Source organism: Mustelus asterias, chromosome 2 (assembly GCF_964213995.1).
Source record: "Mustelus asterias chromosome 2, sMusAst1.hap1.1, whole genome shotgun sequence".
Lineage (NCBI taxonomy): Eukaryota > Metazoa > Chordata > Chondrichthyes > Carcharhiniformes > Triakidae > Mustelus > Mustelus asterias.
In genome coordinates this window covers 50,384,237-50,401,200 of record NC_135802.1, presented here as the reverse complement: position 1 = coordinate 50,401,200, position 16,964 = coordinate 50,384,237, and the positions used below count along the sequence as shown (strand labels likewise).

The 16,964-nt window shown below is 39.5% G+C and overlaps 1 protein-coding gene across 4 annotated transcripts in view; it reads right to left on the bottom strand.

Annotated features, from left to right (window-relative positions):
* Window positions 1–16,964, bottom strand: part of LOC144507734 (mitochondrial glutathione transporter SLC25A40-like) — a 50,785-nt gene that overhangs the window by 8,455 nt on the left and 25,366 nt on the right. For all 4 annotated transcript variants that reach the window (XM_078235001.1, XM_078235018.1, XM_078234991.1 and 1 more), the window contains exons 6-8: window positions 16,386–16,510; window positions 7,855–8,028; window positions 3,032–3,141 (exon numbers count right to left, since the gene is read on the bottom strand). In XM_078235001.1, the coding sequence (XP_078091127.1) occupies window positions 3,032–3,141; window positions 7,855–8,028; window positions 16,386–16,510 (409 nt within the window). The remainder of the gene's footprint in view (window positions 1–3,031; window positions 3,142–7,854; window positions 8,029–16,385; window positions 16,511–16,964) is intronic.

Here is a 16,964-nt window from a genome sequence, read left to right as displayed (position 1 = left end):
GATAAAGCTCGGCACAACATCGTGGCCCGAAGGGCCTGTTCTGTGCTGTACTGCTCTATGTACTGTTCTATGCAAGGTGCAAACATCCAGCCTTCTAATACACCACTCTATAGCTAGCTGCTGAGAGATTCACTATTAGACACAGTAATAGCTTTCCTATGGCCTTTTCTGCCTTCATGAAGGCTTTATGCACAACTAAGGGGAATGGGTGTCCAATTTGCATTTCACCACCATTGTGAAGCATTATTGAGGCTCTGATTATTAGAAAATGGTTGCGCAGTTATACGAGTTTAACTGGCCACACATGCCTGGAGAATGCTCAGTTCCCAGGGGCATGCTGCATCAAATATTCATCTCCATTAACCTCTAGCAGGATTTCCTTAGCACCACCTGGTGAAGTAGGTGCCAATCCCAGCATAATCCTGAAAATAAGAAAGGAACACAAGAAGACGATGAACGTGGTGAATTGCAGGGTAGCTGTAGTCTGTCAAGAGACAGGTCTGTGTAGGTTTGGGGCTTGTAAAATGGTCCAGGCCAGAAAATACAAAAGGCATCTTTCCTCAAACATGTATCCCATTTGAGGTGTGCTATACTTAAGACATACATGGAGGAAAATTTACCACATTTCAGCACTGTAGATACCATACAACATAGGTTGTATGCGTAACTATATAGCGGTCCAATTTTAGAAATCGGATGGTAATCTCCAAATGTCCTATTTATGAATATTCTATTACATTCTGATCTACTGTGAAATGGTATCAGGCTTTGATTCATAGCTCCTTTGTAATGCACTAAGAGATAAGAAGTAGATTGAGACTGCTTGACCATTCAATTTGATCATGGCTGACATATCTCTCAATGTCACTTTCCAGCACAATCTCTATATCCTTTGATGTCATTGGTCTCCAGAAATCCATTGATTTCTGTTTTGAACATGCTCAATAAATGAGCTCCCATGGCCCTCTGGGGTAGGGAATTCCATGGATTCACCACACTCAATGAAGAAATTCCTCCTCAGCTCAGTCTTCAATGCCTACTGCTTATCCTGAGGTTTTGTCCCCTGGTTTTAGACTCACCAGCAAGGGGAAACATCTTATCTACAACCACCCTATAAGAATTGTATAAATTTCAAGGCCCAATCTCACCAATCTCTCCTCATACGACAATCCCAGGGATTAATCTGGTGAACCTCCATTGCACTCCTATGGCAAATATGCCCTTCCTTAGATAAGGGGGCCAAAACTGTGCATGAACTCGAGGCGAGGTCTCATTATAACTATATAAACTGCAACACGAGATGCTTCCTTCTGCACTCAAATCCCTTTGCAATGAAGGCCAATATACCATTTACCTTCCTAATTGGTTGTTGCTCTTGAATGCTTAGCTTTTAATGAAATAAGCAAAGAGCCATTTTTTAAGAAAACATCCCTTAGCACTGTTCTGAAGATACAGAAGTTAAAATACAGCATGCATACCTAAACCTACAGACCACTGCTCACTGTACAGCAATGTGACTTTTGAAGGGTTAAATTTGGTCAACTTTAAATTAGACTGCACCTTCTGATCTCAAATTGGTACAGGGGAAATGGTACAATGTAATATAAAGCACATAAACTCTTTAGAGTTAATTAAATGGCAACAAATGATATAGATTTTGAAAGCGTCTACATCTCAAGAATTAGAAGTAGGATCAATGGGTTGGATTTTATAGCCATCGGTAAAGTGGTGGCGCTCAGAGATGGCCTTGAGGAAAAGTGGCCATAATGGTCAAAAATCTCAGTGACATGGATTTTACTTGTCCTAATATTAAATTTGATTCTGGCATTAACTGTAGGAAACTTCTGGAGTCCAGTAATGATGTCATCAAGCAATCAATCACACTAAAGGATTCTCAGACAGCAACCAGGAAGAAAATGCACTGGTCATCCTTCATTTTTTAATCATTTTACAGTGAGAAATTAAGATGGCGACACATACATGGGATTAAGATAGTTCAAAATCATAAAAATAACATTAAAATCTTACAAAATTGGGGAATGATGGGGAAATTTGGCATTCCACAATAGAAAATTAAATTTTACAGGGCTAGAGAGGATATTCAGCAGTAATTATACCTTGGAACCCCATTAAAAATCCAGTTACACCTACTCAACCAGATGCAACATCTGGGGGGTTTTAGCAGCAAGATAAAGAGCATATAAGGTAGAGCTGTGTGTTGATTCAAGTGACTCCCATGTGCGGCGACTTCAATAGTATACCCTATGGAACAGCAGGGAATCACTGATAGCAACTTTTCGATTTCCATGTCAACTTCATAGCTAACAGTGGCAAATGCCAACTACAACTCCAAAATCCGGGCCAATTTATTTTTTAGATCTTGTATGTATAGATGGTGAGACCACATTTGTGAAACAGATTGTAATTTTGGATCTCCTAGTGTGGAATTTCCAATCTCCACTGTATCTTCAGCAGAAACACTGGAGAAAGAGTGTAAAAGGTTACTTCAGCCATTTCTCCAGAAGTTACAGCTATCATGGCACACAATCAAAAGAAATTTCATGAAAATTTCAGGTGCCTCTCGCTAGAGAGGCGTTAATTTCATTTGGCCATCAGGGTCAGGGGAGGAACCATAAAGGAGTGCAGCTTCAGAGAAATTTTGTATAACTTTCTCAGAACATGCCAGGCTTTCAATATTCATGGTAATGTTCAAAGTTAATAAAACTAATAGCATTTGAATACGAAAACAAATTGATTAGGCTATGAAGTACTAATGTAAAGGGGCATGTAAAATGTTTTAAATGATGAGTTATAATTTATTGTAATTAATTTTTTTTGATAGATAATAGTAATCTTGTTCTTGGTCAAATGTTTAACATTAACCACTTACTGTAAAAAAAAATCATTACGATTCAACATTTTAAAGATAAATTTAAAGATTTTGTCAACCGAGATTTAAGGAGAAAATGTTCTACCTAAAATTGCCTATTATACCTATGGGCAACGTTTATGTAACTAGAGTCAGACTTACTGCGCCTGATGATGCTCCTGAGGAAAAACTGATCGTTAATGTAGGTTCACTGACATTGTATCTCTTGCATAACTGGCTCTTCATCAGTTCATAATTAAACCAGTAAATTGCTGTGGGGACACATAGTTAAATTAAACATCTATTGCAAAACTCTCCCATTTGCAGGCAACACACCTTCTCATTACAGACCAATTATGCTTCTAATCAAAGTACAAATAGAATAATGTGCAAATCCACCAGTCATTTTCAATTCATTTTCAGGCAAATGCTCAGTATGATTTAATTGCTGAGGGGAAATTAAAACACCGGTGCGTTAAATCTTTTGTAAATGACTAACATTTAGTTACTTACACTACATTACTGGTCTAAATCAAACTATAACTTAGTGAACATCTGAGAACACAATCAATGCTGCCATTTCTCTTAGCAAAAATTAAGTTTAAGCCTTCCTGATGCAATCTGACAAATGTTCTTATTTTAAGAAGCTTTTGAGTTAGAGATCCCGAGTCATTTTTTAGATGAATCAAAGTTAGAGCATGAGAAATGAGACAAAGAAATTAGAAGATTCAGCACAGAGGTGTAAATAAGAAAATATACATTGTTCCATGTAACTTCAAGTGCCAGATCCTTGATGATAAATTAAATGTTCAAAAATACTGCTATCCCATTTTATTTGATCTACAAAAATCTGTTTTGGTGACACTGGTGATATATCTTTAAACTGTCCTGATGGAATGTAGCCATTAAGGTTTCATTTAAACAATTTCGCTGCAAAAGTTTCAAAAGAAGTAATATTTTTAGAAACTGAGTAAAATATATCAATTAATTTAAAATACCCACTTTCTTTTAAGTGGTTAATGTTGAGTATTTCTCCCAATGTGGCATCTTGCTTCGTCTCTTTCTGTTGGCGAAGTTCCGGAAGACTGGAGGGTGGCTAATGTTGTTCCGTTGTTTAAGAAGGGTAGCAAAGACAAGACGGGGAATTACAGGCCAGTGAGCCTGACATCAGTGGTGGGTAAGTTACTGGAGGGGATTCTGAGGAACAGGATCTACCAACATTTAGATAGTCAAGATCTGATTAGGGATAGTCAGCACAGCTTTGTGCGTGGGAAGTCATATCTGATGAATCTTTTAGAGTTTTTCAAAGAGATAACCAAAAGAATGGATGAGGACAGGGAAGTAGATGTTGTCTATATGAACTTTAGCAAGGCCTTTGACAAAGTCCCACATGGCAGGCTAGTTTGGAAGGTTGTTTCTCAGACTGGAGGCCTGTGACTAGTCGTGTGCCTCAGGTCGATGTTGGGACTCTAGTTATTGATTATTTATTTAAATGATTTGGATGTGAATTCTCAAGGCATGGTTAGTACGTTTGCAGATGATGCTAAATTAGGTGGTATCGCTGATAGTGAAGAAAGTTATCAAAAAATACAGGGGGATCTTGATCAGTTAGGGAGGTGGGCCGAGGATTGGCAAATGGATTTCAATACAGATAAGCGTGAGGTTGCATTTTGGAAGGTCAAACCACGGTAAGACTTATATAGTGAGTGGTAGGGCCCTGGGGTATGTTGAGGAACAGAAGGACCTAGGAATACAAGTACATAGTTCGTGGAAAGTGATGTCACAGGGAGACAGGGTGGTGAAGAAGACGTTTAGCACACTGGCCTTCATCAGTCAGGGCACGGAGTACAGGAATTGGGACATTATGTTACAGTTGTATAAATCGTTGGTGAGGCCGCACTGGAGTATTGTGTACCGTTTTGGTCACCCTGTTACAGTTCAAAGATTCACAAGGATGTTGCCAGGACTAGTGGGGTTGAGTTATAGGGAGAGGTTGGCTTGGCTAGGACTTTATTCCTTGGAACATAGGGGAATGAGGGGTGATCATTTTGAGGTGTATAAAATCATGAAGGGCATAGAAAGGATGAATGCAGTCTTTTTCCCAGGAAAGGGGATTTGAAAACTAGAGGGAATAGATTTAAGGTGAGAGGGGAAAGATTTGAAAGGAACATGAGGAGCAATTTCTTTACGTAGAGGGTGGTGCATATATGGAATGAGTTGCCAGAGAAAGTGGTTGAAGCAGGTACAATAGCAACATTTTAAAAATATTTGGATAACTACATGGATGGGAAAGGATTAGAGGAATATGGGCCAAACACAGGCAATTGGGACTAGTTCGGAGGGCACCATGGTCGGCGTGGACTGGTTGAGCCGAAGGGTCTGTTTCCATGCTGTATTACTCTATGACTCTATCTACCAGAAACGGTACGATGGAAGCCACCAGAGCTAGGATGATTGTGAGATGGTACGAACATCCTGAAGTTCTGCTTGATTACTTTTTTGGTGAAGTATTTATGATGTATTTTATATTAGGAAAATAAATAAATGGGATAGATTCTACCACAGGGAAGACTGGACAGAATGTAGAAGAATTAAGCCTGATAGACCACTAGCCTTTTCTCATCCCCCATGAAGTCTTGCATTCTTTATTTTTCAGTACTGCTACTTTTACCAAATAGCAGAAAAAAAGTTCTTTGGGGCAAAGAACATCATTTTACTTAAGGAACCAGAATTTATACCCATTATTCTCAATGGTTCCATGATTGCGTGAATTTCTTAGTTTACTTTGTTTGCTGTACATTTCTAGTAACAGAAAGTGAAAACTATTTCTAAAACAATAATTTAAAAAACCTCAATTTGAAAGATTAAAGATGTTTTGGTGGTCAAAAAAACAGGACGGCACAATGGTTAGCACTGTTGCCTCATAGCGCCAGGGGCTCGGTTTCAATTCTGGCCTCGGGTCACCGTCTGTGTGGAGTGTGCACGTTCTCTCTATGTCTGTGTAGGTTTCCTCCAGGTGCTCCAGTTTCTTCCCACAGTCCAAAGATGTGCGGGTTAGGTTAATTGGCCATGCTAAGTTTCCCCTTGGTCTCAGGGGGACTAGCAGGGTAAATGCTTGGGGTAGTGCTTGGGTGGGATTGTTGTCAGTGCAGGCTTGATGGGCCTAATGGCCTGCTTCAACACCGTAGGGCATCTGTGAATTCTGTGGAAGTGTTTTTGTTTTAATTACAGTTGTTTAAAGGACACAATCAATTTCCTACAATGCCTCACTTTTTATCAAAAGGACAAGAATATACTAAGAGGAATGGAAAAATTTAAACAGAAAGAAAACAGTTTTTTTTCCACACAACTGAATGTACTTTTAATTAGAGATCATTCGGATCTATCTCCGGAATCATTAGGTCTAAATAATAACAGCTTAACTTGAAACGCTGAAATAGTTTCATTGAGCAAATCTCTGTTTAAAACAAGTCTTCCTGTAGCAAATGAATTGAGCAGAACAATGGTATTGCTAAAGATTTCAATATTTGCCTTCACAAGTCACCACAGATTTGGATAAAAGCCAATTACTGTGGATGCTGGAATCTGAAAATAAAACAGGAAATACTAGAAAATCTCAGCAGGTTTGACAGGATCTGTGGAAAGAGAACAGAGCTAAAGTTTTGAGTCCGGATGACTCTTCATCAAATTCATAGATTTGGAATTTGACAATGGACAAATAATGCTAACTTTCCTTTCGACAGTTTTCTCTCCTTCTTCCTGCTCACCTGGAGTTGACTCTTGTTGGATAGTAACTCCATAAGCACCAGCTGCCCTCAACTATTTTCTTCATCTTTAATTACCATCAGAATGGCCAACCCAAGTATCACAGCAATAGTTTAGTTCAATTTTAATCTGATTACTTAGATGATACTTTAAACCAAGGTTCAATTGGATTCAAAAGATCCAATGACATGGTTAAAAAAAACAAGTTTTCCTGGTGACCTCATCAATATCCATTTCTGAACCAATATTACCAAATAGGTTTTCTGATCATTTATTTAATTTTGTTTGTGGAACTTTGCTGGAATTATTACTGTTAGATAAACTAGCTTGGAGTTGTTCTCTCGGTCTGGAATTAAGGTTCAAAACACAGTGTCTTTATTGTACATCATTTAAGAGGGAATGACACTTAAAGACAATATGCACAATGATACGAAGGTTGCAGAAGACCTCAAGTTACAGTTGCTGAAATTTTCTACTTCCAACCACTCTCCCTGGGTCTTCAATAACTTCCTTTTATGACTTCAACTACAGTCTCTGATCTAGTTTGCCTCGCCCCTGCTGCCAGCAAGAATGGAGAATTTGGCGCTCAGCCAAAGTGCCATTCACTGCTGTGGTACCGGAGAATCCCAGCCACAGGCGAAGTCAGAGGTTTCGTCAATAGAATCAACTCCACCATTGTTTTATAGCTAGCTTAAAGCACCAAGTCAGAATTTCAGAGAGTGGGGTTTAGAAATCATGTCAGACTTGAAAATGAGTGCACTAGGGTGTGGTGAGAAAAAAAAAACTTCCTTTGCAACTTCTATGCTGCCTGCTCATAATTTGGCCAGGCAGCCAACAAGGCTATACTATTCACTGTGCATCTATGTGGCAGAGGAGTCAAAGAACACTACCTAAGGTGAGCAAGCAAAGGAAGTAAATGGCTGAAGGAGGAACAAGGAAGGAGTCACCAAAGTTCTCTGATGCTGCACTAGAAGACTTGAAACAGGCAATGGAGATTGTTGAGTGAGTCAGTGACAGGAGAATCAAGAACATGGCTACAATACAAGGAAAGAAATTTAACGAATTAACTAAAGTTAAGGAAAGAAAACTGCTGACTTACTTTCTAAAGCTTCCAATCAATTACTTTATTACACAGATTTTCTCAGAAACGGTAATGCTCTGAGCACTTGATTTAAAAAAAAATTTTACACACGCACTCACGCACCTTTTACAAGACTAACCTGAGAATGGTACATCTCTAAGCACTGTTGGGGTCCAGCCCCTCCAGAGAGACAGCCAGCCATCTTGTGCTACTGCAACCCGAACAACGCTACCCAGCTCACTATATGTCAGCTTACGAGACTGACTCTTTGTTCTGATTAATTCCAAGGGGCTTATGACAGTAACTGCACCCACTGAAACACAAGAAAACACTGAAGGGTTATGAAAATGAAGTCTACTTGCTATACAAAATCAAGAGTAGTACCTTGGAACCATTTCAAATCTTCTTCAATTCCAAAGTTTTGATTATAATACAATTACTGTGAAATAATTTATCTACACTGCTTTTTATGTAAATCATACTCTATTACTTAAAATATAAACTCTCAGATCCTAGGCAACATTCCTACATAGGTATACAGAATTGTTGCGACTATAAACGCACATTTCATCAATTCAGCTGTGTGTTCCAATATTAAAACTTCCAAAAAAGCAAACAAACATAACTAAAATGACTGCAGACACCAGCAACATAGTACATATGTTAGAAACAGCATTATTAAAAAATACTATTCCTCACTGAAATATAGATCAAAAAACTACAGGCACCTGAATTTAGCAGCAAAAAAAAAAATCACACCAACTTAAAATGGTTCAATAATTTAAGTTTTGAACAATACAGTTCATTAAAGCAACAGAAGCTTTTGATGAAAGCAAATTACTGCAGATGCTGGAATCTGAAACAAAAACAGAATTTTGGAAAATCTCAGCAGGTCTAACAGCATCTGTGGAGAGAGGAGAGAGCCAATGTTTCAAGTCTGGATGACTCTTCAAAGCTTTTGATGCATCAGTTAGTTCTAACAATCTTCACTTTGTTGTGATGAAATGGTTTCAAAGCTTGTAAGTGTTTTTACCCCTAAATGAAAGAGAAACCAAATCCAGATTAAGTGGATTTCTAATAAATCAGCCTCTGGCTTAGGTTGTTAAGGAAATGGAAGCAGATTGGAAAAAAATACAAACACCAGGTTAGGAAGTCAAATTTCAGCCAGTGGTCCGAACAACTGTGAATACTGGGCGAGTAGTCCAGGCACACTGGATCTGGGTGCTTTTTTTAAAAAACAGAGGTAATCATATTTCTAGGGTATTACAGAGTGATTGGATGTGGGTGACTCTGGGGAAGCTATGCCTTTAGGACTGTCTTGAATCAAGTAAAGGAGGTTATGCAGAAGTGTGCCTTTTTGGTGATAATCTTTCCCGTGCAACTCAATGGAGTAAAGCTGTTGTCAGAGGCTAATTGGTGATCAAATCCTGGTGAAGAAGAGTGGACTGAGGAATAGTATTTTTTAAAATAATGGTATTATGTATTATGTTTCTGGTATCAACAGTAATTTTACTGTCTCATTCAGTTTGTTTATTTGTACTTTCAGTAGTTTTAATACTGAGATACTAAAGTCCTGAACTGATCTAATGTACGCTTATAGTTCAATAATTCTGTATATCTACATCAGAAAGTTGCCTAATAGCTGAGAATTTATGTTTTGAGAATAGGGTATGATTTAACTCAGATTCACAAAACAAGTGTGGAGAAAATATTTAATATTTATAGTAATTGCAATTACTCCACTGTATGTACGTAGTCCAAGTTTCTGAGCTGTACAGAAGAGGTGGGAGAACGACTGCCTTATACGTGTCAGCACGAATATTGCGGTCATCGAAGACTCTCATCCTGAGGCATCGCTCACAGACTGGATACGATATTGGGACTCCACATCGATATCAACCTTAGTTAAGAGGTGGTTTCCCAGATAGGGAAAATGTTCCATGTTTGGGAGGGTTGCTTCGATGATCTTGATGGATAGAGAGACCGGATCTTGCCCTGGACTTGAGTCTTGAGGTTGAAACCGAGACCGATTGTTTGGTATGCTTTCATGAGGGTGTCAAGCATGGCTTGAAGATTCTCTTCTGAGAGTGTGGAGATGGCGATGTCATCTACATAGTGAAGTTCCACAAGTGATATCAGTGATGTTTTCTTCTTGGATTTCAACCCTGATGAAATACCATCAATGCTGCCTGAGATGGATTCTTATCAGCTGGGACGACAGACGTGCTAACATCAGCATCCTTGAAGGAGCCAAGAGCACCAGCAACGAGGCCATGATCATCTGAAACCAACTCCGCTGGGCCGGCCATGTGCTTAGGATGTCAGAGTCCTGACTGCCAAAACAAATTTTCTTCGCACAGTTCAAGCAACGCTCCAGAACAAGAGGAGGACAAAGGAAACGCTTCAAAGATACCCTGAAGGCTTACCTCAAGAAATGCAACATGGATATCAATATCTGGACACCCTTGCTCAGAAGAGACCTAATTGGAGGAACCTTCTGACTGAAAGGACACAATTCTTCAAGGACACGCAATGTCAAAAGGAGGTCCGGAATAGGAGCCCGAGAAAGGAATACCAGTGATTGGAGTCTAGGTACCGAATCCACCTCCCAGAAACACCTACCAAGTGTGTGGTCTAAAATGCAGCTCTAGGATTGGCACGCAAGGACCCACAGGACCCATGACCAGTAGCACAGAGTTTCTTAAGTGGACAATCATATTTGTTAGCGAGTTATTGCCAAAGGAGAAGAAATTATTCCATTGGAGAAAGATAGATTTGTGAAGGAGTTTAGGGACTGCAAGTGGTGCCATAAGTGCTGGGGAAATGGCCAGTAAATCTGAGAGACTTATTTTTGTTGTGTCAGCTATTTATCGTGTAATTTATAGTTTCTATTGAATCCAATTTGCCTGTTAGTTCAAATTTAATTTTGGTTTAATTTGATTGTTACAGTAAAAGTAATTAAAGTGAAATCTTCTCCATCAGTTTCTTCACTGATTTCGTTTGGAAAGTTTGGTTCTTTTACACTATTGGTCTCCACTGGCACCATAGCACTTTTTAATTTAAAGCATGGTTAATTTTATAGTCAGGCCTCTACAATAAAAAGTCCAACTTCCTACTAGGAAAGTTTCCTAAGACATGTATGCTTTTAATAACCATTAAATAACTTCCAAAACTTTTAGATGAAAGTAACAAGTATTAATTTCTCAATTTTGGGGGGTGGATTTCAACTTTGAGTGATAGTCCAAAATGAGTGACAGTGAGTTGGCAGCCCATTTACTGACTACCAGTTTTACATTAGCATGAAGTTAATACTGCCACCCTGTGGCATTTTCATAACCAATGCCCAATTCATTTCTTTTAAGCCAAATCCTGGTCTCTCTGGTTCCCACACCAACTTTTTGGAGAACTACTTATAAAAAGTTCAGTTCAAACAATGTTCCAGCCCATCCCCATGGGAATAGGAAAATATCCTAGGGATTACTGTTCCCCCAGACTTCAAGCATACTGCATTAGGGAGGAACTTCATACTTTCAAGACATCATCTTTTTGTCAATGAGTTAACTGAATGCCATTTAACTTAGTTGTACACAAAATCCTTGCTTTATTTCTTTAAAAATAGCATTAAAACACATTAAGCTAATTATTAATTGCCTACCAACTGTCCTTGCCCTTCTTTGGAGGGTGGCAAATGTTGTGCCTTTGTTTAAAAAGGGCTGCAGGGAAAAGCCTGGGAACTACAGACAGTGAGCCTCACATCTGCGGTGGGTAAGCTGTTGGAAGGTATTTTGAGAGACAGGATCTACAGGCATATCGAGACGCAAAGACTGATTAGGGATAGTCAGCATGGCTTTCTGAGTGGAAAATCATGTCTCACAAATTTGATTGAGTTTTTTGAAGGGGTAACCAAGAAGGTAGATGAGGGCAGTGCAGTTGATGTTGTCTACATGGACTTTAGCAAGGCCTTTGACAAGGTACCACATGGTAGGTTGTTGCATAAGGTTAAATCTCACAAGATCCAGGGTGAGGTAGCCAAATGGATACAAAATTGGCTTGATGACAGAAGCCAGAGGGTGGTCGTAGAGGGTTGTTTTTCAAACTGGAGGCCTGTGACCAGCGGTGTGTCTCAGGGATCAGTGCTGGGTCCATTGTTTTTGTCATTTATATTAATGATTTGGATGAGAATATAGGAGGCATGGTTAGTACATTTGCAGATGACACCAAGATTGGTGGCATAGTGGACAGTGAAGAAGGTTATCTCGGATTGCAACGGTATCTTGATCAATTGGGCCAGTGGACTGACGAATGGCAGATGGAGTGTAATTTAGATAAATGTGAGGTGATGCATTTTGGTAGATTGAAGCAGGGCAGGACTTACTCAGTTAACGGTAGGGCATGGGGAGAGTTACAGAACAAAGAGATCTAGGGGTACAGGTTCATAGCTCCTTGAAAGTGGAGTCACAGGTGGACAGAGTGGTGAAGGCATTCAGCATGCTTGGTTTCATTGGTCAGAACATTGAATACAGGAGTTGGGATGTCTTGTTGAAGTTGTACAAGACATTGGTAAGGCCATACTTGGAATACTGTGTACCGTTCAGGTCACCCTATTGTAGAAAGGATATTATTAAACTAGAAAGAGTGCAGAAGGATGCTACCGGGACTTGATGGTTTGAGTTATAAGGAGAGGTTGGATAGACTGGGACTTTTTTCTCTGGAGCGTAGAAGGCTGAGGGGTGATCTTATAGAGGTCTATAAAATAATGAGGGGCATAGATCAGTTAGATAGTCAATATCTTTTACTAAAGGTAGGGGAGTCTAAAACTAAAGGGCATAGGTTTAAGATGAGAAGGGAGATACACAAAAGGGTCCAGAGGGGCAGTTTTTTCACACAGAGGGTGGAGAGTGTCTGGAACAAGCTGCCAGAGGTAGTAGTAGAGGCGGCTATAATTTTGTCTTTTACAAAGCGTTTAGACAGTTACATGGGTAAGATGGGTATAGAGGGATATGGGCCAAATGCGGGCAATTGGGACTAGCTTAGGCGTTTAAAAAAAAAAAGGGCTGAATGGACAAGTTGGGCCAAAGGGCCTGTTTCCATGCTGTAAAGCTCTATGGCTCTAGGTAGTGCTCCCATGCTTCTGTTGCCCTTGTCCTCCCAGGTGGTAGATGTCGCAGGGTTGGAACATAGGGCAACAAGTATCCCAATACAGCTCGTCAGCTCTAGGCTGGGAAAATGTTGGTTTGCAGCATCATTTCTGCTCTTCCTGGGCTCACAGTATAATTTTAATACTTACCTGTACAGGTCTCTTCTGGTATACTGACTGAAGCATCCACATCAGATCCTCGGTCATGTAGAGAGTTAAATTGGCAGTCAGGTCTTAAATATAATCAAAGAACAGGTGGCACGTTGGCACTGTGGTTGGCACTGTGGTTAGCACTGCTGCCTCACAGCATCAGAGACCCGGGTTTGATTCTCGGCTTGGGTCACTGACTGTGTGGAGTCTGCACGTTGTCCCCATGTCTGCGTGAGTTTCCTCTAGGTGCTCTGTTTCCTCCCACAGTCTGAAAGATGTGCTGGTTAGGTGCATTGGCCATCTAAATTCTCCCTCAGTGTACCTGAACAGTTGCTGGAATGTGGCAAATAAGTGGATTTTCACAGCAACTTCATTGCCGTGTTAAGGTAAGCCTACTTGTGACTAATAAATAAAGAACCTTAATTTGCATAGATAAACATCTGCCACCACCTTAATTTTATCTCCAGCTGTGGTACTATGAGAATCCACACACTTATGTTAGCATTTTACTTTAACTGTCTTTTGCAGAGTTGTAGTTAAATAATGCCAGGATTTCAAAATTAACAACAGTCTGCAATAAATAGACTTGATCCAAGATGGATCTTGGGTTGCAAAAGTACTGTTTTGTTTTTACAGCAATTAACAATGGTTTCATGGTCATCATTGGACTTTTAATTTCAAATGTCACCATCTGCCATAGTGGAATTTGAGCCTGGGTCACCAGATCATTGCCTTGGGCATCTGGATTATTAGTCCAGTGACGATAGATACCATTTTGCCACCACCTCCCCCGAGCCCATTATTAATTCTTGGCGGAGTTCCAAAAGCTGTTGAATGATTTATCTCAGAAAGGGGCTGTGTTCTCATTTGACAGTTTTAAGAGTTTATTAAAAGATTATCTGTATTTGATGTGGTAAGTGAATAAGTATTTATTTACTTTTGCAACAGACAGCAAAAATTTAAATTTTTTGAATGGTTTTAAATGAGTTCCTTTGCAGCACGAAATGTGTTTGAACAGCAGCACTATTAGTTTTTAATAAGTTCATTGTTTTCATCTCCATTTCAAAGACATTTTGATCTCTGGATGAGTGGTTATGGAGAATACACCAAGGGCACAGGGAATATGAGGTGGTATGAAGGGTTAAGAAGTTAGGTTCATGGAGCATTAGAACAATGTTGGGAGCTAGGCTGCTGTCTATGAGAAGCAAGAAGAATCTTCTAACCAGCCTGGTTCTGCACCCACATGACTTTCGCACTGCACAATGGCTTACAAAACCTGACCGCTCTCTGCCCACAAACCTGAGTGAAAAATATGGGGGAATGGTGTTTGATGGCGAGATGGCATTTTAAGTAGGCCTACAAAAAGATGCGAGAGATGTTGAATCTGCAACCTGTTGATTCATTTAGAACACAGCAATCACTGAGTCACTAGAAGAGATAGCTTGAAAGCTTACAGACTAATATTTATCCAGCTTCAGCAGAGTTGGGATGTTGAGGTCTGCCACATCAGCAGTTTTTTTTTTCTATTTATTCACTCACGGCATGTGGGCATTGTTGGCTAGGTCAACAATTTATTGCCCGTCTCTAATTGCCTTTGAAAAGGTGGTGATGAGCTACCTTCGGCAGACAAGGTGGTAAATGCATAATGGGTAGGTGCCATTTGTAACACGTATTAAATTAGACTTCCTTGCATAAGTTTTCTGAATATTAAACTATGGCATGAAGGTTCTATTCTGTACCAGATCACCACCAGAAACGTGCACAATACCATATTATTTCAGGCACTCTACAGGCTTTCCTGCTTTCAGTATAAAACAAGCATGATCACCCTTGAATAATGCTAGTAAGAGGTCTAATGCCTGTTTAGAATATCTTTCACAAATTAGTCACAAGGAATAGGCAGAGCTTGTATTATGAACTCTGATCAGTTTTTTCGGTTCTGCAGTGAACTTAAAAGGGGCTGCTGGAAACTAACAAACACTAGGCAAGTTTCAACCTTCAAACTTCATAAAACTTACTTGAATGTGGAGCCAAAAGAAACTCATTTAAAACCATTCAAAAAAATCTTCTGACCGCCTTCATCCAAGACCCACCTGAGGACCTGCCAACTTCACAACAACCTGAAATTCATCTGTGCTTCACTGCAAGAGACATGTTTATAGAAGGCATCCATAACTGTCCAGACTTAATGAAGATGTGGAGATGCCGGCGTTGGACTGGGGTAAACACAGTAAGAAGTTTAACAACACCAGGTTAAAGTCCAACAGGTTTATTTGATAGCAAAAGCCACACAAGCTTTCGGAGCTCCAAGCCCCTTCTTCAGGTGAGTGGTCCACTCACCTGAAGAAGGGGCTTGGAGCTCCGAAAGCTTGTGTGGCTTTTGCTACCAAATAAACCTGTTGGACTTTAACCTGGTGTTGTCAAACCTCTTACAGACTTAATGAAGCCAGATCCTTGTTATATTCACGAGACTTGAGCCGGGGTTGTGGTACAATTGTACAAAACTTTATTCAGCCTTCAACGTTACACGCTGGTATCATTTGTTGCTTTATTCTTCACAATACCTACAAATTTCACAACTTTTATAACTCCTCTCAGAGGCAGGGCTGAGGGAGTGTCAGTTCCTTACATGGATTGGTTGTAATATGCCACAGTGGGACGTTAACCCCACTGATTGGGTTTATATCTTAATCACATACAACCTATTATGTTTTCAGTGATGTCGGTTATTGAGTAACTGAACTAGTGTTGTTTTTCATGTATACTTTAACTTAGTTCCACAACACCACAGCAGTTGTCGACAATTAGCGGGATCCAGCAAGTCTCGTTGCAATGTGTTGAGACTCAAATCAAGTTTGAACATGTAGCTCAACAATTCTTTCACATCAGCAGTATAGCGCGCACACAGGTTTGGTTCCTCTTCTGATTGTTATATGCAAGCAGTTTTATACATTAATAACCATCTACTCCTACATACTCAATATCAATCATGCCTCAAGCCAACCTATTTTGAGGTAGAAATCATTCTATGCATCCAGTTCATATGGGGCAAGCACTGTGAATAGATTTCTACCCCATGAAATTTCTGACGAGAAAGAAAATACAGGAATCATGACCACTTCTGGACAAGGAAACATTTGGCACGTGGATTTGCAATTATCTGTTCAGCATTTGGTCAGGCATCGTGCAGGATTAAAAACACGTAATTTTGCTCTGTCCAGCAGAATTAATCCAAATGCCAGCTGATTTACAGAGCAACTTGGATATTGAAAGCAATGCTAGAGTCTAACCTATGCCTGTCACTAATTACTCTATTATCTTAGGTAGAGCATTGATAGAATTAACAAAAAGTTCAGTAATGTTCACATATAATTAAAACTTACCACGAGCTGAAGCTCCGGCTATCAATGGAATATAGATGCTATCATCTTCTAGCTGGTACTTCAGAAAGCCTCGTAATTGATCATAACAAGTGAAATAAATAACTGTTGCAGGCACCGCCATTATTCTGCAAGATAATTATAGTTTGCAAAAAATAATTAACCAGTCTGATGTTAAGAATGCCAATGTCATATTGCTATTCATTTTTCTTTATATTGTGATATTAACCCTTAACATTTGTCAAATATACAAGTATGGTATCTTAAAATAGCTATAAAAGCACAACGCTTTCAAGTTAGCGGCCACTAAAATTTTTGTACTGAGACAGCACTGTCAGATTCTAATATGAAGTAACCACTTGTTAATGAGAGATGCTAATAGGAGTCAACAGGTGAAAAAAGTAGCAAAGCACATCACAGAGAGAAAGATTCTCTCCCAAAGCAGTAAAGGAAATGAGATTTGTGGGCTCTACCTAAATGATTTTGACCCTGAATGGGAAAATAAGTAGAATATGCCTTTAACTTTAGTCGTGTTAAAGGTCGCAGCAACAGAACTGTTTGAAGGATGAGTTATTTTCATTT